General features: G+C 32.2%; 1 protein-coding gene across 6 annotated transcripts; it reads left to right on the top strand.

The window, feature by feature from the left end:
- Positions 1–3707: 3707 nt before the first annotated feature.
- LOC113853308 lies at positions 3708–17844 on the top strand. Of its 6 annotated transcripts, XM_027483887.1 has the most exons (20): positions 3852–4281; positions 4701–4777; positions 5079–5391; positions 5741–5929; positions 6137–6220; positions 7758–7817; positions 8456–8500; positions 9731–9930; positions 11063–11533; positions 12064–12190; positions 12278–12475; positions 12617–12706; positions 13328–13390; positions 13900–13974; positions 14075–14125; positions 14447–14527; positions 15265–15399; positions 15710–15817; positions 16428–16493; positions 17385–17823. In XM_027483887.1, exons 3-20 carry the CDS (start codon positions 5098–5100, stop codon positions 17451–17453), a joined length of 2406 nt encoding a protein of 801 aa, XP_027339688.1. In that variant the 5' UTR covers positions 3852–4281; positions 4701–4777; positions 5079–5097; the 3' UTR covers positions 17454–17823. The 6 variants fall into 6 exon arrangements, with proteins under 6 accessions (XP_027339686.1, XP_027339690.1, XP_027339688.1 ...); XM_027483885.1 differs by lacking the exon at positions 4701–4777 and having other exon boundaries at positions 3708–4281; positions 17385–17843; XM_027483889.1 differs by lacking the exon at positions 4701–4777 and having other exon boundaries at positions 3763–4281; positions 12302–12475; positions 17385–17844.
- Positions 17845–22528: the final 4684 nt, after the last annotated feature.

Below are 22528 nucleotides of genomic sequence, written 5' to 3'. Positions count from 1 at the left end.
TTAAATTAAAATACAATTAAATAATAAAATATAATTTATTTTAATTTTATAATTATAGTTATTTAAATTATCAATAATTTTTTATTTAAAATAATAAATATAATTTTATTTGATATAATGACAAGAAGATATGTAAAAGAATGGTATAAAATTCGTGTGGTGTACATTCTGAATATTAGACGCCTCCAATTGAGTGCAATTCCTGGTTTGTTGAAGTCACGCTAGGGCGCCTCATTTGACCGTAGAAGAAATCAAGCAGGATTTTTGACAGCAATTGGGGATCAACGGGTCCAACTTAACCTATGACAATTCTTCTTCGTCAAGAAAATCGATAAATTATTATGTTTAAGAAATGTTTAGATCATTATGTAACTATTGACTGGCTCTTCCAAAGGACTGCAACTTATTAAGATACACGACTTTTTCCACGTAATTAAGAAATATAATATAGAGATAATTATCTTCTTTATGTAGGTCGATAGAAGTTGACTTTTTAATTATCTGTATAAAAAATATTATTGAAAGATATCTTTAGTGTATATATAGGCTTAAAATGTTTTGTTTCCACTATCCATATAACAATGACTCCACTTAAATTAAGTGAAACCAGATTTAGATTGGAGAATATAGGTTATCTAACTACTTAAGCTTAGGTTGCTGACGAATGTAAACTAGTGAGCTTCTTATTAATATTTCTGTTGACTATGAACTAGTTATGTACTATTTTTTTTTCATTGTTTTCCTTTTGAATATAGACTAATTCCTCCGATCAAATTATACATCACACAAAATTGGGCACATCATTAATATTTTTGCCGAAAGAAAAGATCAAACCCGTTTTCATTAAAGATACACCAACACTTTTATATTGGTCCTACTAGTTGAAAGATCTTTGACCCCCTAACGCGTTTATAGAACAGAAGAAAAGGGATCAAAGATTTGATGAATAGGAACCATAATGCTCCACAGCCATTAAGAGTTGCAAGCTCCAATCCACCCATTAAGAATATTAGACCATAGTTTTGCGTGAATCAAAGGTAAAAGTAGCTGTTAAATACGTTAGTCAATATAGATTCTCTTATTTTAGCTAGTGATATTCATTTACTTTAAATACACAATTAATGTGTGCAGGTAAGCGTAGCAATTGCCATCTGGTTGCAGCTAAATGAGAGTGTTCTGATTTTTTTAAATATATTATACGTATTAAAATTTTAAGTTATGATAAATGATTAAATTTACATAATTTTGTGTCAATTAATTTATTTATATCTTGATCCTTCTATGTTTTAAAAACAAACCGAAGATATTCTTAATTTGCAAATGCCCATGTTCCGAAACGTAAGCAAAATGTTTACGATACTTCTCATGAACTCAAAGTGGCAGTGTATCTCATCTCAAGCAAGCACAGATCAAATCAAACCATGCACAAACACAAGCTCAGTGTAAAATAAGAGTTAATCAAATGAAAGAAACATAAACAAATAAATAAAAAGAAGAGTGTAGTGTGCAAATGCGGCACTACGAGTGCAGTGTACTCGGTTCAGAGAATCCTCCGCAAAATTTTGATTGGTACTGTTCTGGCGTCAACCATAGTTGGAGATTTCTGCAGTGTTCACATCGTATCGTCCACATTCTCCCATCTCTATGTTTTGGCACAAATTTTTATTATTTTGACTTTTCATCTTTTAAGCCTGTTTCTATGTTACGTAAGTAAGCAGTGTTCATTTTGGGTCTTGTTTTGTTTTTATTTATAAAGCTATAGATTGAGTATTATGTAAAACTTAAAATATAAAAATTCATAACTCTTTCTTATATATAATTTATAATTTTAATAAGCCTTAATCTTGTATCATATTGCCACTCACCACTAATCATTATTTTACTGAAAAAAGGTCCACAAGCCACCATGTTATGTATACATACATACGAATATAAAATAGTACAAAACCAAGAAAAAAAAATCCAGTTGTACTGCCACTGAAGATAATGATAATGACGATACGATGTTATTTATATATATATTTTTATCTGAATCAAATTTTTAATCTATGTGTGTTCAAGTGGAACTATTTGTAATCAAAATTATTATTTCTATTTAAATAATTCAGAGTAATAAAATATCAGTGAAATAAATATTATATATGAATAATTGTTTTGAGACAAACTATAAGGGATTATTTGATTTGAATAAATATTTTTCCATTTTAATTTTCAATTAGAAAAATATAAAATTAGATGAGAGACCAAACTCAATAATATAAAAGTGTCCCTCCGAAGACTTGATGGTAACATAGGAGCATCCGTTTGGTTAACTTGGCTAAAACAGAGAAGCACTTAATATTAGTTAATGCAGAGAGATGCATTTGTTTTAATGCAACTGTGGCTAAGATGCTGAAGTACCCTTTAAATAAATGGAACAAACAAAACAAACAGAGTATAAGCGACATAGTAAGGAGTAGGGGTCCGAGGGAAAGCGAGGCTTGTCCTAACAGATTTCATATACATATATATACATATGTCTGTTGATATGTTCATGCAATCATGTTTGGCATCAGACAGGGAAGAAGATAACAATGTGTGGGGCATCATCAACATCACCAAAGAACAACTTTGCCCACTCTCATCATACTCACGTTACGTCATTCTCATTTCTTTATCCCATTTTTGGTGAGGAAGATAGATTAGGACAAACCAGGTTGCCCATTCTCAAATTGGACACTAAATTTAAAATTATGTTTGTAATGCATCGTGAATGAAATAAAGAAGGTGAAAAGAAAGGAATACAAGGAAGTAAAATATTATTAAGATAGATAAAAATAAAAGATTTTAAATAATAAAAATAGTTTTCTATTAATTAGAGACACGATGATTATAACTAAATGAAAAATACCATTCAATTATGATTTTGTGAGTCTCGAGTCTCTTGTTAGTAATACATATTAATGTATTTTTTTTTATAATACATTCATTTTTTATGGGAGACAACTTTATTTAAACCGGGTAAAATTATTATGAGAAAAATTTTCTTCATCCGAATATTTAATAGAATTGTATATATTATATCATAATTTTTAAAAATTTTAATTTATTAAAATATACAGTTTAAGAAATTAGAGCCACGGATTAAAGCTAAGGTAGAGATTAACTAAGTAATTAAATAAAAAGATATTTCTTTGTTAAATTGTGGACCTTTGACCATACGACCAGATCTGGTGTGATGTAGTACATCATGCATCACAACAAAGTCTTCCCTTGGCATTGACCCACATGCATTTGATTCTCGTTTAAATATTAAATATGGATACTTTTTTTAAAATTATTTTCATTTACATGTTGATTAGGATCAAGATTAGGATGAGTGTGTATTAGACAAATATGGCTTTGGCTTATCCACACTTGGTGCAAATGGCATCTTCATACAAGGTACTGCTGCTTGCATTCAAACCTAAGAAACAGCCTCTTATGGGCCATTGCCATGGGTTAATACCAGAGAACAATATTATCGTTTAATTAATTATTGATTGATAATTACTAACAAAATTAAGTTCATTAATATCATCCTACTATAGTGAGGGCATTCGGTTCCATGGGATATATTTAATTTGATATAAAATCACATAATTTAATACAAAATAATACATTCTTAAAATATAATTTGACATATATCGACAGATTACATATTATCAATTTTCTTAATTTTTCAAGTGAAAGAATGAGATTAAACAAAAATGTTATATTAAGTAAAAAAAGAAAAGTAGGTACGGGAGGAGAGGGGGAGAGTCAGAATGAGGCAGCATCGAGCTATCCAAACAAAAGACAGAGAATGCAAAGAAATTAGAAACTGACGTTCCTGTGGTTGGCCTGTAACACTCTAACATCAACACAATACTCGCTCCGTTCCGTTTTGTTTTTTTCGTTTCGTTTCGAGGCGCACGAAGCTCGTACTCTATGTCAACACCCTAATTACTGTTACAAACCCTTTTTTTTTTCTTTCTTCCTCTTTCCATTTCCAGGGACCATTTCCAATTCCAACATTAATAAACCTTAAAACTTTCTTTGTTATTTTCCTCCCAAAGCCAGAGGAAAATAAAACTACCTGAAAAACTTCTTCAATTAATTCATATTAAATATTTCTTCTCTCTCTCTCTCTCTCTCTCTCTCTCTCCCTTCAACCCCAACCCCCCTTTTCCTTTCCTTTTCTGAAAAGCCTTTGTCTCTGCCTCAATCCTCTCTCTCTCTCTCTCTCTCTTTTCTGTTTTCCCCTTATTCTGCTATTTCGAGGTGAGCTTGTTTTTTTTTTTTGTGTGTTTTTCCCCCCAATTTCAGCTGTGTATCTTCTCCAATAAATAAATAAGTTCAGCTGTGTATTTGTTCATTTCGATTTTCCCTTTTTTTTTTCTTGGATGAGAAACAATGATCAGAATTTCATCTTTTACCTTGCTCTGTTTCCTTTTCTTTTTTTTCGTTTCGTGGTGTTTTCATTCAATTAAATGTTTTTTTTATGCATTTCATTCAATTTGTGTATCGGGTTTTCACCTGCTTTGTTTTTCAGTGGTGTAACATACATAGTAGAACATGAAACAGAAGATAGTTACTGGTTTAGCTTTGAAGAAACTGTGACTGTGACATGGAATAGTATATGTTATTAGTGCTGAAAATGATTTTTATTTTCTTTTAATACTTAAGCTTGTCTGTTGAAGGCAAGTTATGTGTGGAAGCTTTTGGGGATTTAATGCTTTTTATGAAATGATGCAATTGTGGACCCGGTTTTTGCTTGGTTCGTATTTGATTTGTTTTATTGTGGATTGCTATGTGTAATGAATAAATTTGAAGTCCTACCTTGAAAAAAGACTTGTTTTCTAAGCTTATCAATAATCAGTTCTCGGGGATCGGTGACTCGATGGGAATGGTATAGTTGTTCATAGTTGTTCCCATGGTTTAATTTCTTTCCTTTGTTTATATTTACCTGCGTGTTATTCTAGCATTCATAATTTAGAATGGGTTTTAGATTTATTATAGCTTTAGTTTGATGTTGCTTCTGAGAGAGTTTTACTTATCTGAGTCATTGTCATGTTTAGGAAAGAACAAATAGCTGGAATGGCGAAGGAGGAAGAGTCGGGTAGTCCTAGTTGGGGTGCTTCGTTTTTTATGCAGACAACAGAGGATGTGGCTAGAGCTGTTTCTGCTGCTATGAATTCTCCAAGGCCATCTGTGATATATTCATCGAAAGATGATCATGGTGGTAGTCAACTTCAAAGGCTGCAGCATCAAGTTAAAAAAATGATTAAAGGATTTTCTCGCCCTTCTGATGTTAAATATACAAATTACAATCCAGAAATCTTGACAACACAGAAGCGTCAATGGGCTGCAAACTTTCAGTTGCAGAACATGGTAAAATCTTTTTATTGAATGCATTGGAATTAGATGTTCATTATACTCTTTCTATCATAAACTATAAAGAAACTTTTGTTGGTTGTTACTGTAGAACTTTTGGCCTTCAGTTTTAAATGCTTTTTGCCCCCCTTCTTCTTCCTTTAACATCAATTACTTATTTGAACTAGCAGCTGTTTCCCCTCTCACCTTAAACCATTGTATCTACATTTGCTTCTTCTTGCCACATGCCATTATCCATTTTTTCAGCTTTATGCTTTCTTTTGACTAAGCATGCAAACTCAAACTGATTTGTCCCAGGATTACTTCTCAGATACTGATACACACTCCCTTATATTTGGGTTCACAGGACCATAGGTCTTGGAAGGAGCCAACAAGGCTGTTTGAAAGCATGGTGGTTGTTGGACTTCATCCTAATTGTGATATTCAGGCACTGCAAAGGCAATATTTTGTTAGAAAGTCTGAAGGCTCTGGTAAATTGAGAAGTGCACTTGGTTATCAGAATCAATCCCGTGTAGAACCCAATCTTGAACCTCAGGTTTTGTAATTGGTTACAGAGATTGAATTATTATTATTATTATTATTGTGATAAATATTCTTACTGCCTCTGGTCCCAATACAAATTTTTTTATAGCAATATTACTGCTATGACAACTACAACTTCCATTGACTGCTGTTTTTAATGTTAGTTTTTCCTTCAAATGTATCAGTATCATGAAAGATGTATATTCAAATTTTTTCCCAGGTCTTATTTGTTTACCCTCCAGAAAAACGGCTGCCTCTTAAAGACAAGGATCTTCTCTCTTTCTGCTTTCCTGGTGGCATGGAGGTTAGGTGTATGCTTAATGAACTTCTAATATTTTCCCCTATCCTTTTTATCTCATTACTATTACTATCATCATCATCATCATTATTATTATTTTCAGATTAATATCAAGAACAAATTTCTCTAGCAATAGGGAGTAATTTTGACCATAGTTATCAAATCTCGAATAGTGGTCAATCCCAAAAATGCTATTGCGGGATGACTGCTATTCTGAAAATTTTCATATAAATTACATAACTAATGCTTTATATAAAATGGTAAAAGAATTTAGGAAACAAATACTAAAATTCATGACATTTTCTAGTTAAGCAAAATATATAAGTATATAACAATAAAAGCAAGGAAATAAACAAGTTTAAGCCTTTAACTCAATGCCTTTAAAGTAACAAAACATTAAAAACCAATTAAAATTGAAACTGAATGAGGAGAGATTTAGACAAAATAAATAAAAAAAGAACAAAATAGCTGAAAACTGAAACCAATAAAACACAGAAAAAGATAAGAACAAAAAAACAAAAGGACAATGAGAGAAGACCAACTTGCTAGACAATAGCAAAACAAAGAGAAAAACAGAGAATTTGGCAAAAAAATGCAGAACAAAAAACGGTGGTTTGCCATAAACACAAAAAATTGGCTGGAAAACACCAACAGTTGACCAGAGAGTAGTTGGTTGATGGGTTCCACAATATTAATGGGTCAGAGAAAAGAGCGTACAAAACTGCAGTCATAATCGGTTTTTTTAAACCCATTAAAAGCCTTCTTAGTTTTGGCCCAAAATACCCTGTACATTGTTCTACAACGTTAAGAATGTAGGACATTTTTGGGTTTTCAACAGTAGCAACCATGATGCATGTGAAAAGCTGTGATTTCCACCACTAGTGACCGAAACACTGAAATGCAATGCGACGAGCTCAAAATAACGGCTGGCCATTGTGACATGATTTGACGCTGCTGTAGCAGTGCTCTTTGGCACTATTCGCAACCAAGATTTTGACAAACAAAAAAATTCTGGAAAAAGTTGTAGCTTTATGAGAGATATTTCCCCCAATTTGATCTTATTGAAAAGACACTTTTAGTTCATAAAATGGTTTCAAACTTTGTCTTCCTATGTCTATCTGTCTGTCCTTTGTTGTGTTTTCTTTTGCTTTTGAGATTGAATTATTTTTATCATTAGTTTGAAACCACAGAATGTAATTAGTGCCATTTTGGTATAGCTGAAAGGGCAAAGTTTGGGGTTGGATAGGGTAAAGGTTTAAGTCTTGACTCCCATGAAATCTTGAAAGACTAAGAGAATATACATTTACTTGGATTTGGTACCCACTGTTGATGTATACAAACAGCATCCTGATGAATCAGAGTGATCAATATTGCTTGTAAATTGTAATTAGATTTTTGCGTTGATTTTAAATTTTAGTTGAAGTATGTATATTGCAGTGAACTTCTGTTGTTTTATTTATGGATTTATCTGTCCTGTCTTAAATTTATTTAACTTACATGGAGCTTATACTTAGGTTTTACTTTTTCCTGGATGTCATTTTAGGTTAATGCTATTGAGAGAACCCCTTCCATGAGTGAGTTGAATGAAATTTTCTTTGGGCAGGTATTTATGAAATATTATGCTTCCATTAATATTATGAATTATGCAAATTTTCATGGTTAATATTAGATTATTTTGCCTTCCCCTTTTATGTATTTGACCAATTAGTAGCAAACCATCTGTGATAATATTAATATATCGCTTAGTCAATATTATTACCTTGTGTCTATAACTTCATTGTATATAGACCTGTATATTAGAATTGGAAACCTGTGCACTTAGAAGGCATTATACTCGTCGTAATTTCATGAATATGGGAAGACGTCATATTGCCATTTCCTGAAATTTAAGACACCATGTTAAACTATCTCAGCCATTCATTTTCATGATCTTTATGATAATTATCTTGCTTTTAGTGGATGTCTTTGTCGACATACAAATGTTTCAGAATCTGGTTCTGAGCCTTTTATGCTTGCTTTAAGTGAAACTTGTCTTTCAAAAGGCTTTGTAACTGTTTGTGCCACCAACTATTCAGGGTCTTGTTATCACTTTTTTTGGGTGGTCATATACCATGTCAAAACTTTGTTATTGAAATTTCATTTCCTTGTAGGTGTTGATGACCAATTTATTTGATGAAATTGGAAGGATCCCCATCTTTTTAAACACTGATGCCAGCTGTGTTTGTTTATTGATTTTTGCAGGAGCACCTTAAACAAAGGGATTTGTCTTTTGTATTTAGGTTACAGGTAACTGAGATGGAACTGTTGCACTGTTTCAACTATCTTATTTTTCTTATTTTGCCTGTTTCTCGAAGGGCTTTTGATGACTCTATTAATATGTGAACTTGTGCTCTCTCTCTCCCCCTCCCCTTTCTTTTTCTATGGAAAATTAGAAATTGGATCACAAGCAATTTTGAAATGTGTCCCAGAACTACATATATTTCATGATGGGAATATACTACTTATCTATCTAAACTATTCCCTTCAATTTTTATTTCTAAATTATTCTTAACAAATGTTGTTTGGAAAATAACTGAAAAGGAGTATTGGAAAAAATATGTGTTGAGGATTATTTAACCACTCAATTGTTTCACAATATTCACAGAGTGGTTAATAAGTAACCACTTATGGACTTAATTGACTTCTCTAGTGTTAACTTTCTCCTAAGGTGCAAATATTGCAATTGAGAATTCTTTTCTCCAATTAAAGGGGTTTTTGGCTGAACCAGCATTAGTTTGGATTCTTTTGTGGTTGTTTTTAGACCTTATTTTTACCTTGGTCTACACTTGAATGATAGTTTTACGGTTTACCTCTTTTGGTGCAAAAATGACTCATATAATCCCATTCAAGCCCAAAACCTGCTTCTAGTTTACCTGTGCTAAGTATGTATGCCTTAGATATGTTTTAAATCCCTACATTTTCACATTTGATTTTAATCCTAATTTTTTTTTTCTATATAGTTTTGGATTGGTCTCTATGTTTGTGCAACTTAGGTGTTTTGGTCCTTTTTTTACTAATGTGGTCACACAAATAATCGTTGTGCTCTGTGTTAACCACATTGGCATTTAGTGGTCAGTAGGGGACAAAGTTGCTGACTTTGAAAAAATCAGGGACTAAAAGCATAAAAAAAGTTGGGAGGGACAAATAAAAAGCTTGTAAAAATGTAGGGGCCAAAATCATATTTAAGTGATTTTTGTAACATCCTAAAATTAACATGAGATTTCCCTGAGTTCTGAGGGAAAACATTTTTTGTCCGATTCTATTTGCAATAACCTTGTAAATCGTTAATCCTTCTTTTCTTTCCAAATTCACCTACCAAATAAACAATGTTTTAGGGACCCACTAGCTGCTCATTTGTGTGATTTTTTCTTAAGTTTGAATACAAAATAACTTGGCCCTTAACTGTTGATCTCCATAACTTTTTTTTTACCCATTTCTGTACTCAATGTTATTTTTTGGGTATTTTTTATGCCACAGGGTGCTGATAATTCAACACTTTATGGGTGCTGTGTCTTAGTTGAAGAGCTAGTGCAAAAACCGTCTGGATTTCTCTCCCTTATTTCAGATAAACAGTTGACTTACTCCTCTTTGAGACGCCATACATTTACTACACAGAGATGTTATTGCATTCTCTCAAGGCTGCCATTTTTTGAATTGCACTTTGGTGTATTGAATAGGTTGGTATTCATAACAATCCTGAGTTCCCTCTCCTGATGAGGGGTGATATGTTGATTATATCTGCTATCATGTCATTTATTGTACTAAGTTTTGGAAGATTGTTAGTGTTAACAAGTGGTCTGTTGTGTCATGTATGCACCATAGGATGCGGCATGCCAAGTAACTACCTCTGATCTGGCAAGGGCTTATGGGATTAACGTGCAGTGCTTTCTGAAACCTATACATACTAGTATTTTGTGTGCTTTGTGAAATGTCAGTCTGGCTGCTTAAATATACTAATATGCACTTCTTTCAGTTTCTAATGGGGACAGATAAATGAATATTTGCATTTTTTAAATTAATGACTAAAATATGTGGTTGGGAATTGAAAAACCAAGCAAAAAGCAATGTTTAATAGCAAGATATTCATTTACTTGAGCTAAAAATGCACACCCCAACATGGTTTCCTGGAGGCAAAAACGCACGCTTTATTGATATCCAAAGCTTGAGTGGTGGTGCATTTAACATATTGGCTGCAAGTAATTGAAAATGGTACAAGCTTCCCAGGAGCTAAGATGTAGTTTGTTGTTGACATAAATTTGGCTTTGTGCATAGAGGAGTAAACTTTACTATTGTACAAAGTTGCTTAACCTCTTAAACTTCTCTGTTGTCTTTCTTTATTTGACCATCAGCTTTAAATTTCAAATGCTTGTGATTACTTTTCATACCTCTTGCAAGGCCTTCTCAAATAAAGTGAATATTTACATAGTGGAAGATAAAGTGAAATATTTTTCACCATTTAGATTCTTAGTCTCTTAAAACAAGTAGATCGAGACTCAGAAAACATTAGGAAAGACCATGAAAAATGACACAGGATTTTTGATAGAGCCCTATGGAGTTGACTGATTCAAGTAACTGACTCCAATTTGTGGGATAAATCTTGTTTTTATTGTTGTTGCTTTAGTTTTTGTAGCTTACATGATGGCATGCTGTTTGTTATCCGATTATTTGGTAAATTTATTTGAATTAGGCATATTATATGCTCTTATTTATTGTTATGTGTGATATTCAGAATTGTTTGTCATCTAGCATGTCAATGTATGCTATGAATTTATGCTTTTTGCTCATCTTATTGTGCTGATATCTTTGTAGCATCTTCATGCAAGAACGGCTAGAGCGGTTGACGAATAGTGTTGGAGATTTAAATTTAGTTGTTGAAGGCAGTTACGAGGAAGAAAACTTAGGGGGAAATTCAGAGTGTGTGTTGGTGAATGATAGATTAACAGAAGACAAACATGATGAGAATCTAAGAATTTCTCAATCAAGCCTTAGAAATTCCTCCACTGAAAAAATTGAGGGTGATGGTAATAATCCCGATAAACAAATGGCTAATGGGGAGCTGCATACATTTAAGGAGAGAGTCAATGATGACAGTGTTGTGCCAATTGATCCTGAAGCTGTTAGAAAGCCTGTCAAAGAATCTGGCCCTACAAATGCTGAAGATAGTGATCTATATGGAGATGCTTTTGTAACTAACAAACAATCTGAAGAGAAGCGTTTACCAAATGCTATTCTGCCACTCCTACGCTGTTGCCAGTATGAAAGCTCTGAATCTTCCTGCAGGTACATGATGTGGTTATTTTCCAGTGCATTTAGATTGTATTTATGTGATCTCAACATTATATACTGGAGCTTACTGTGCTTTAACTGATGTCATGGATGTTTTCTTTCGTGGTCAAATCTGAAAGTATCAAGGAGTTTTGTACATGAATGTTTTATGTCTTGTTTGATGTGCTTTCTTTCTTCGTAGGTTCAAAGAATTTTCTTTGTTACTTGCTTATTCCTTGACATTATTTGACAGTAGATATGTTGGTAGATTTTGATTTAGGCAAGGTGGGAGTCATAAAGTAGTATTTATCATTATTACTAATATGTTTTGTGGAATATTATTGTGCATGATGCATGGGATTCTGATGCGTTTATGCAGTTTCTGTATGTTGTATTTTTGTCCTTTTGTCCATGCAGTTTATATAAAACATATGGCCTGTTTTATGCTGTTTTAAAGATTCACCTTGTGAAGGAAATTTTAGGAGTGATTTGTTTTCCATTGCTTGTAAGGGAGGCATCTTAAACATATAATCTGCATTATGCAGTGTTCAAGGTTCTCCTTGTGAAGACAGAAATTTTAGGAGTGATGCTGATGATACTGAGACTGAAGATGCTTCAATCTCTGGCCAAGAGGATTTAAATGACCTACATGATATTCTTGAATGGGCTAAGGTTTGTAATTTTAAACGCACAATGTAATGTTATTGTTTGGTCCCTTCTTATGATATTTATAGCTGATGATATTTTATCAATTCCCAGGCAAATAACTGTGGACCATTACAGATTGTGAGTGAGTATTATCACTTAAATTGCCCTGCAAGGGGCTCAGCACTTAGGTTTCATCCTTTGGAGCACCTGCATCCCTTGGAATATCACAGACCAGATGAGTCAGTTCTACATGTTACTGGTTCAACTGTTGATTTAAAATCTTGTAGTTCAGGTCTGGAAATAGCAGAGGTATGTTATATTAATTATGATTAGATTAAATTGCCTTTTCTCTATGTAATATTTAGGATTTATGTTTTCTGGTTTGTAATTGTATCGTGTTCAATGGCCACATACTCATAGAAGTACTTCATTTTTGTTTGTTCGTCCCAGGCACATAACTCTCTTCTGGCTGAGGAGGAGGCAACTGCATTATCTGTATGTGCTATAGCATGCCTATGTGGTACCTTGAGACTTGAAAATGTAAGTTCTGTTTGGCTTGTGATTTTATTAAATCCGTGTTCTTCTACCAAATACTCTAAATATCATGTATGCCTGATGGTAAGACCTGTTATTTGAGGAGATTTATCACTCTATTAATTATCATTGCTTAATTTAAAGATATCTGATATTAATTATTGATTAGCTCTCTTCAACTGTGGTCAAATTAAGGGGAGATTATGCATGTTGGATATGATTTAAATTCATTAGATAATCACTAGAAACGAATATTAGGAAAACCATTTTGGAAAACCTGATTTGCCCGTTGTGCCATTCTCATTGAATAGTATGTTAACAACTTAACAAATGGAGAGATTGTAGGTGATTTTACATTTATTACAACAGACTTACAGGAAAGCAAATCAATTCATGAAATTAGAATCTGTTCACAATAATAATAAAATAATACAGCTGTAAATAGTTAAAGAACATCTGTTTAGAGTTTAGACAATAGTGTGACAGCCTAGATGGCATTAAGATAATGCTGATCTAGTTGAGCCCTGGAATTGAGATTTAATAAATTGTGTGTAGCAGTTTCATAATGTTTGTCCAGGACTTCTACAGCTACATGTTGGTTTGAATGGTTGTATGTTCATTCTGCAGGTGTTAACATTCTTTGCTGGAGCTTTACTGGAAAAGCAGATAGTTGTTGTCTGTTCTAATTTGGTAAGTCTTGTGCCTCAAATTTGATATTCTGATGATCATTATCATTAACCTTCTCTATTAAATTTTTATATTGATGCAAATGATATCTGGGCCATTGGTTATACTCTTTTACATGATTTTTTCCCTTCAGATTCATTATTACCCTGTATAATTGGTTCCTATCGTAATTATAATTGTATTTTAATCTCTTCCCCATGATCTATTAGTAGCATTAGTGCTTGAGTTGAATTTTGGTTTTCTCATTATGACCTTGCCGATGAACTCAGTACTAATGCATATTTGATTTGCCATTTTGCTGCTCATTTTTAATGTCTTTGACTTCAAGTCATGTTAATTGTTTACATCTCGCAAATGTGCTTTTCCTCTTTTTCCAAATTAGTTACATTCACAATGAAATATGGATAGCAATAAAATGCTTTAGATCCAATCATTGATTTGCTGATTTGGAGAATTTGTTGATATTTCATCACGGTCCTTAAGTGAAAACATTTTGCTTCTTTCATGACCAGGGAATCCTATCTGGTTCAATTTTATCAGTTATTCCACTGATCCGGCCCTACCAATGGCAAAGCCTACTAATGCCGGTTTGATTTCTCTCTCTTTTCAGATTAAAAGTCAATATCGATTGTCTTAATTTTAATTTTACTTATCCACTTTAGTATTTGATAAGAATATAAATTCCAGATTTTACCAAATGACATGCTTGAGTTTCTGGATGCCCCTGTCCCGTACATAGTGAGTATTCTTGTCTTGCTTTACTATTACGAATAATATCTGATTTAATTTAGGAAACGATTATTTATTTGTTTTCATTTTAAATCCATGCTCAGTGCTTGGTCTTGTACATGCACATAGTTACTTAAATGGTGATATTGATTAGATTGTGTAGCTTGTAAAACCCGTTCAATATTATCTTTCACAAATTTGAACATTAAATTAGAATGGTTACTGTAGTGTGTAGTTCTAAATTTGGTTTAAACTTTCAACTGTTTTTTATCTTGCCCTTTTCTATTGATGTGCCATATATGATCTGACTTGCTCCAATTGATTCTCTAGGTTGGTATCAAGAACAAGACCAATGAAGTTCAGTCAAAGTTAACCAATAATGTTATACTCATTGATGCCAATCGAAACCAGGTCTGTATCTTTTTCCCTTCTGTTTTTTTCCAATGCTATAAAACCAAGTCTCCTTCCTCCCTGAGGGTGGCTCCTCAACAATATAGTATTTATTGAGAAATAGTATACATGACCTCTTCTTTCCTATTATCTTGTAAAGTTCATGGTTGCAATTGAAGGAAAACATTACACATCGTTGAATTCTTCATTATTATCATTTGCTTGTGATATACATTAGTTTCATATTCTCTGTTCTTTAAAAAATATGATATTAAATTGACATCCCTTTTAGAATTTTTGGGTGGTAAAATTCATCGCTTCTCAAAGAAACAAGTCCCAACCCCAAATACAAAAACAATGAGAACCCCAAACACCCATTTGCTCAAGTATAATTCATGCTAGTGCGGACATCCTTTAGGATATGTTTAAGAGCTGGGAGGGGAGGGCAAACATTTTTATTTTTAAATTAAGAAAGTTATGTAATGTTTACAAAAAATAAATAAAAGATTAATACATTAGGTTTATGCTAATTTATCACCTTATTTAAAAAAATTATGGAATTATTTGGAAATGAAAAATTTGCCCCCCCCCCCACCTCCTTTTTCTGAAACATACCCATAATCTTGTCCATAAAATTATTGGGGGCTTAGCTTCTACAATTATTTGCTTTTTATATTGTTATATTTCAACTTCCATCTAAATTTTCAATTTACAGAGAGATACCCATGATTTATCAAAATACTGTATTTTGGTTATAGGTGAAGTCATCAACAATACCTCAACTGCCAAGACAGAAAGAGTTAAGCGCTTCTTTACGTCCTTATCATGCAACTCTTGTGGGAGAAAGTTACTTGGGTAGGAGAAGGCCAGTGTATGAATGCACGCAAGTGCAGGTGTGTCCATCTTTATTATCTCATCATTATACATTACACTCCCTTATCTCCTTTTTATTGCTCTGTGCTTGTCTCTCCCTTTTTGGTCATTTAATATCTTGAATATTACAGATGCTAGTCATGCTTGCATATAATTATGTCTAGTATGTAATAGCCAATTTTAAGGAACTAGTTATTCATTTATATAGTAGTTTGACTTTCAAAAACTCCAAGTACTTTGTAATAAGTTTGTAGTATACTTCCATGTCAAATTTTCAACAACCTTGTCACCATCATATTTATGTCCTCATGTTTGTTGTTTTTTCCACAGATAGAAGCTGCCAAGGGGTTCTTATCGGTGATAAGGTCTTATTTGGATTCCCTTTGCTATAATATCCGTTCTCATACAATAACCAATGTACAATCCAATGATGATAAGGTCTGTGTTTCTGTTACATTTTGATCTGTCATCTGTTACTTTTTTTTTTCCGTTATTGTATTGTTAAGCCCTGTCATTGGAGGGGTTTGTTTTTAATGATCAATTGATCCACTTTTCTTTTTATTTTTGGGTGGGTTGGTAGGGGGGGGGGGGGGAGGGATTGTAAGAATACATTGTGAAAGGGCCCTAATTTATAGTTCTTCCTTTAATCAAAGAAATATCATTGTTCTTTAGAGGGAAATTTTTTTCTAATCACCGAACTGCAATACCTTCTTTTCAAGTCCAGTGACATTACACAATAGTTGAAGTTTAACTGTACACTTTTGGTTTGACCATGCTTGACCTTTACCACTGTTCTCTTCGGCTCTATGCAAATGATATTTGGCTTTGCCTTTTGCTCAAGCAGGAAGCAATGGGAGGTAGATGGTAGATGATCATATTCTTAACTCTCATGTCTGAAAAGCAAAATTAAAAAATAGAAACAATACTGTGTAAATTGAATAATTGTAATTCATAAGCATGTCATCCCTTTTATTTTGTAAACATTAACTTGCATTGCAAAAATCAGATTTCAGCAAGTATTTGAACATATGATTGCTTGTGCCTTCAGGTATCCTTGCTTATGAAGGAGAGTTTCATTGACTCATTCCCTTACCGAGACCGGCCTTTCATGAAGGTTTGTTTTGTGAACTTTACATCATGTCTTATGCTAATTATTTAAAAAATATATATTTTTTTTTTACTTTATGATTATCTGAACTGACTTGCAAATATATCTAATTTCCCGGTAGTCAAACCCAATTCCAAAATCTATATTTATTATGTGAATATAATTCTAAATTGTGATTGTCATCTTCTTTGGATCACAACTAGGGCACTGTGTAAGTAAGCAGTTTTGTGCTGAGCTTTTCTAGCTAAATTGACAAGACAAAAAGATAACTTGTGAAAATTGTTAAGGGGGGTGGTTCACTCTCGGTGTAAAGACCAACAGGTCTCCTTATTGGTTCCTGACTTGCCGGTTTTGCAGATGCATGACTGCGAGAGAATCATTATCATGCTTATATATCTTTTTGGTGTGGTCTCAGTTGATTTTCAACTATCAAACATGTATGTGGGTTGATACATGTTTTTTTTGGTTATCTTAACACCATAAAAACCAGTGGCAAGCTTTCTTCTACTGGCATCAGGCCAGGCGGGGGCCTTGAAAGTTTCACTGACATCTTGAGATCCGTGTTTAAACTTTACCATATGTACGTCACGTGTGCTCTTTTACACTTAAACATTTGGGTCAGTTAAATGGATTGAGGAATTGGCTTGTGCTAACGTCTAGCAAACGGACTTAATTGTTGAGTTCTCAACTGCGTGTATAATGAGCAGCAATTTTTACACACGGATTAAATGTTTAGTACAGTGCTCACTAGTCAGTATGGTTTGATAATTTAGTTATGGTTGTCTTATTTGTGTAATCAAATAATGTATTTTTATCTTTGCATGGTTTTTATGTTCTTGGGTATCATTCTCATATTACTAATTTGGATTGTTTCTGTGTTGCCTTGTGTTAAAACAGCTTTTCGTGGATACACAGCTCTTCTCTGTACATACAGATATTGTTCTCTCTTTCTTCCAAAAGCAATAGGAGTGAAATGCAGAACATTTGGGAATATACTGCCTTGCAAAGATTGAATGCAAGTTCAGTGTTGTATAATTTCTCTAAATTATTAATGAGCTAAAATTTTCTCCCCCATATAACCCAAAATTTCACCAGCTCGCCCACTTTTCTACATTAGGGATGCTGCAGAACCTGTAGATAATTAGTTAGATAATGTATCCAACCTTAATAAGTGCTATAGGGTTTCATTCTATGTAAATGACATTTTTTCACACACCAAATGTAAAAGCTTTGCTTTATCTCACACTGAGAGCTACCACTTTCCGTGTCACTTGAATATGAACTTGTTCTCGATGAAGACCGAGTTTGTTTGGATGATTTTTAATATAATGCAGAGCTTGCTAACAGAATTTCAACTCTTTTTGTTGAATCATAATATTCAGGGGAAATCATTGAAATTCATTATCAATATTGTGACTTAAGAGTACGCTTGAAAATTTTAATGAAGTTTCATAATGGTTCAATCGAGTTAATAATGATCATATTCCCCCTTGGTCACGTGTTTAAGTTAGTGTCTTTTAATGATTTGTTCATGGGAAAGTTGAGAACTTACAAATAGCATGGGACTCTGTTGAGTGCAACTTAAAGCACTACTGGAACTGATTCAAGAGTGGTAAAAGTAAAATCTCCATGATTGGTGTTCCACAGCCCCTAACAAATGGGCGGTTGCAAGTAGACATGGGACACTTCTCTGGGGCCTTACCACAGACGGAAACAAACGTTCTGGTGCTGCATTTGGTTCTCATATCAAATTTTATTGTCAGATTGATTTGCCGTTAGAAAATGAGTTTTTGCATTTTTTTTAGTGAAAAAATTTATATTTTTAACAAAATGTTAGTTTTTGTAAGTATTTCAATTTCATTTAATGATTTAAAATTATATAAAAAAATTACTTTACTACTTTATAACAAACAGTCCCATAGATTTAACCAAACTCAGGCGAGTTTAGGTACTTTGTTCACTTCGTAGATATGACTGATTCCCAACGGGAAAATTGTTGAATGCAGTGTCCACTAGATTGTGAGGATGTGAGCCCCATTTTATCATATCTCAACTCTTTGACAGGCAAGGATTAAAACTGAAGCTAAATAGTTAAATCATGGCCATGGGATTGTTAAAAATACACGTAAAGGCAAGTCACATGCAATGTCAAAATCTTCATAAGATTTTCTTTTCCTCATTATTGCTATTTTTTTAAAATAAAAAATATATCTAATTTCTAAAACTTCAAATGGGGCCATATCTCATGTCATATCAGCCTTTTCAAAACTTCAACTTACACTATGTAAACAAAACTGTTTTCTGTTTTAGTCAATAACAATTTTTTCTTTGAACTAAGGGGAATGTTTATTGTTATTCTTGTGCATTTATTATCATTCCTTATTTAAGATTTTTATTTAAATGTTATTATTATTATATTAATTAACCGATAAAAAATATTTTATACAAAAAGTATTTTAAAAAAAGTGACAAATATTTTAGAATGACAATATACTTACTCTTGAAATAGTCATAGGGTTCATTCTATATTTAAAACCTGACGTGGTCAAGTTTTCAACTTAGTTCAACAGCGGAGTTTTAATGATTTTCAACTTGCAGTTGTAAATTTCGACGCAAGTTGTTCTTACACAGATACAAATTGGAGGAAAATTTATTATCTACTTGCCATTGCCATTCCAAGTTGGGGAAATGATCACTATTCACCAAGCATGAGCTGAGTGTAAGATCGCACGTGAGAATTGAGAGTGTGGTCCAAGTCTAAGATGAGACACTTTGCTCCACCATTTAAAGCCAAGAATGATGTGAGACATTATTAACGTATACTAAATTAAAAAATTTCTACATGAAACAACCAAATTGTTATTTTAAAGAATCACACGGTGAACACTTTTAAACGTGAATAAGGTTTTATTCGGTAAAAGTAATTCAAAGCTTACAACTTATACTAGATAAATACCTGAAAAAGCTTATAAATATAAATTTTTTTAGTTTATAATCAAATGATTGAAAGCTGTGTGGTGCACAATTAGGTAAAATAATTAAAAAAAAAGTATTAAAGTCAATTTCTATTAGTGTAAATAGTGCGAAAGGATGAAGGTAAAAAATAATAATGAAAAGTTAGTTTTTTAATAAGCTGAATGTTACTTAAAGTAATTTTTCATAAATTAGCTTCTAAAAGCTGTAATATATATTTTTTCTCTATCAGTTGAAAAAAAGTTATAAATTTTTGTTACTAAACACATTTTAAGAAGAAAGTAAGAAGAGTATAATTGTGAACAAGAGGTTAATTACGCCATGAATAATGTACATGCTTTTAAGTCACTTGGATATATAATTTTATAAAACTAATGACAAATATTTTTAAATGACCTATTGAAAATATAAAGATGTTGGATAGTACATGAATTATGAACGAAAAGGTAAAACCTTAAAATCATAAATTACCAGCGACACTTGTTTTTCCGAAAAGGAAAAATCCAAGTTTGCCATTTTCCAGCAAATGCTACAGCAAAGATACAGCTCCTGGCAGTTACATTAATGGAAACATTTGATGTGTCCCACATTGCTTGAGACCTTTAAATTCTTATATATGTTAGTGTTCAAAGTAACATGGTAGTTATTTTGGAGCTTTGTGCTTTGATAAGCATTTGTATATGTCATGCTTAGAGAGCACAGGTGTTGTGCTTTGATAAAGTGGAACGAATAATGGAAGAAGTACTGATACACTCTTTCTATCTATAAATGCTTTCATCAAACTTTAAAATCGGAAATTGCTGTCATTCAGTCGCTTCCTCTTTATTCTATGTAGGAGTAAGACTAGACAGAAACAAGAGATACTAATGATATACTGCATCATATTCTAATGATTTGTTAAAATAGCATGTAGTGTTGAAGTAATACTATATCATGTACAAATACTTTGGTATATATAAAATCTGGGAACAAAATTAAATGTCATCTCTCAAGTTTCAGTTTCTAATAATTTCTTTCAAAGAATAACTAAAATTATATAAAGAACGAAAAAATGTATGAACGAGGGAAGTAAATGAATGTAATAATTTCTAAGTAGTTAACAATGTTTATGTCTTCATTCCATGATATTTTTAGTGCATGAACTCTTGAAAGACATTGGAGATGAAAATTTCAACTACGCTGTAGTAATGAATTTGGAATGTTGCTTCAAGTATTTAATGTAGATAGATGCTGAATTCAAATTTCCATATATAAAAGGGTTTTTTTTCTCTCTTTCTAAAGTCGTAGGAAATCAGTGTTGTTGGCTGAAACAATTATGCTTGAAACTTTCCTTAGTTGGTGTAAATAGGTAGCACAACAATAAAAGTTAAGTTTACGAAACTTGAAATAGCTTTTGCATTTGAATTGACTTAAGTCTTGAACCGACGGAAGAATATATACACAGGAAGCTCTAACCATTAGGCTTGAGACTAACAAATGATCTTCAAACAATGTGACATTGGGTTATGCCTTTGCCATATTTTTCAGATGCTATTTTTTAAAGCTTATTAGACAAAGTAACTTAAGAATGAATTTATAAGTTTTTTTTTTACCTCTAAATCAATTCATCCAATCATATATTTATTTATATAAAAACCAAATCGTCAAATAATCTTAATTCTAATCATAACGACAATTAATATCGACATAACAAATATTACAACTTGATTATTTTCACACTCCTTTGTTACATTCACCTTACAATCATTTTTATTTTAATTTTATTATAACATTTATTACATATATCACTTTTCACCCTTTTTCATCTATTTTTTTTTCTTGCATGGAAGGTGTATACACCTTCAAAGGATGTGAAAAAAAAATATAAATATTGTGGAGCATATTTTATCTTTCAAACAAAATCAATGTCTTAAAATACACAAACAAATGAAAGTTTAAATAATTTATAAATATTTTCTTAACAAACTGCTTAGTATTTTCTAAAATAAACATGAAATACAAATAAATATAATTAGCATATTAAAATGTTAAAAGTATTAAATATTTTTCTTTATTTAAAAGATTAAAATATTCTGTGTAACGTCATCAATATATACCGTGCATGCGTGTCAGTAAAATTTGGAGCATTGAAATTGTCAGAGAAGCCTAGAGGACTGAAGGAAAATAAAAGTTGAAAAGGTTGAAGTTAAACTAAGATGAGGTAAGAAAATAAACATGGCAATGGCATGTGTATGGATGAAGTGTTTGTACAAAGGGTAGATATGTGTTGGACCAACCAGGGGGAGAATACCAACTGTGCTCATAGGACTGTTTTGTACGCTCCTGCAAAACTTACACTGCAAGAATACCTCAGAGAATTTAATACAACCAAACTATATAAATATCTTTGTTCCACCTTTTTCTCTCATTTTACTTATATACCCACTTTTTCTTGTTTGTTACGTAGGAGAGAATGAGTCTTCTCCCTTAGAATTTAAAGCTTGTTTGATTTTAATTACATGATTAGAATCATTTTTTTGAAAATCAAAATTAATGGTTAAAAGTAAATAAATACAATACTATTTTTTCTTTTACTTTATGTGAATCAATTTTACCCAGCTCTAAAACGATAAAATAAACATAATCTTAAGTATAATGTCTAACTGTTTTTTAAATGGACAATTATAAATAAATTTACATGATTTGCAAGATGAGTTAAACGATTATAATTTTTTAAATTTCTATCAAATTGGTTCCTGTATATATATTTTTTTAAATGTTTTAAATAATTATAATTCTATGTGATGAAAATGTGAGTGTAGAATAGGTGTATAGAATATGAACCCTATGTAGGAGTATTGTTTAGCAATTCATTTACTATCAATATAGCATGTGGACATGCTTTTACTCGCAATCTTTGTTTGCTAAGGAAGTGGCCATAATCGGCTAGGATGAAATTAGGGTCACGTTAGTGCATGTTTGATTCAAGACAGATTTTAATCGATTAAACTTAAACGGGTTAGATTAAATTAGATTTGTCAAATTTGTTAGCTAATTCAAATCTAGATTAACCTGATTAATTTCAAAAA

This window comes from Abrus precatorius, unplaced genomic scaffold (assembly GCF_003935025.1).
Source record: "Abrus precatorius isolate BTA unplaced genomic scaffold, Abrus_2018 Scaffold10, whole genome shotgun sequence".
NCBI lineage: Eukaryota > Viridiplantae > Streptophyta > Magnoliopsida > Fabales > Fabaceae > Abrus > Abrus precatorius.
The sequence above is the reverse complement of the archived record's forward strand: the minus strand, read 5'-3'. Positions and strand labels throughout refer to the sequence as shown.

Bases quoted from the DNA above. Each gene is read 5' to 3' on its own strand.
- LOC113853308 (XM_027483885.1), top strand. From the start codon at position 5,098: ATGGCGAAGGAGGAAGAGTCGGGTAGTCCTAGTTGGGGTGCTTCGTTT. The intron at 12,707-13,327 runs GTAAGTTCTGTT...TTCATTCTGCAG, and splicing joins GTACCTTGAGACTTGAAAAT to GTGTTAACATTCTTTGCTGG. The intron at 13,975-14,074 runs GTTTGATTTCTC...TATAAATTCCAG, and splicing joins GGCAAAGCCTACTAATGCCG to ATTTTACCAAATGACATGCT.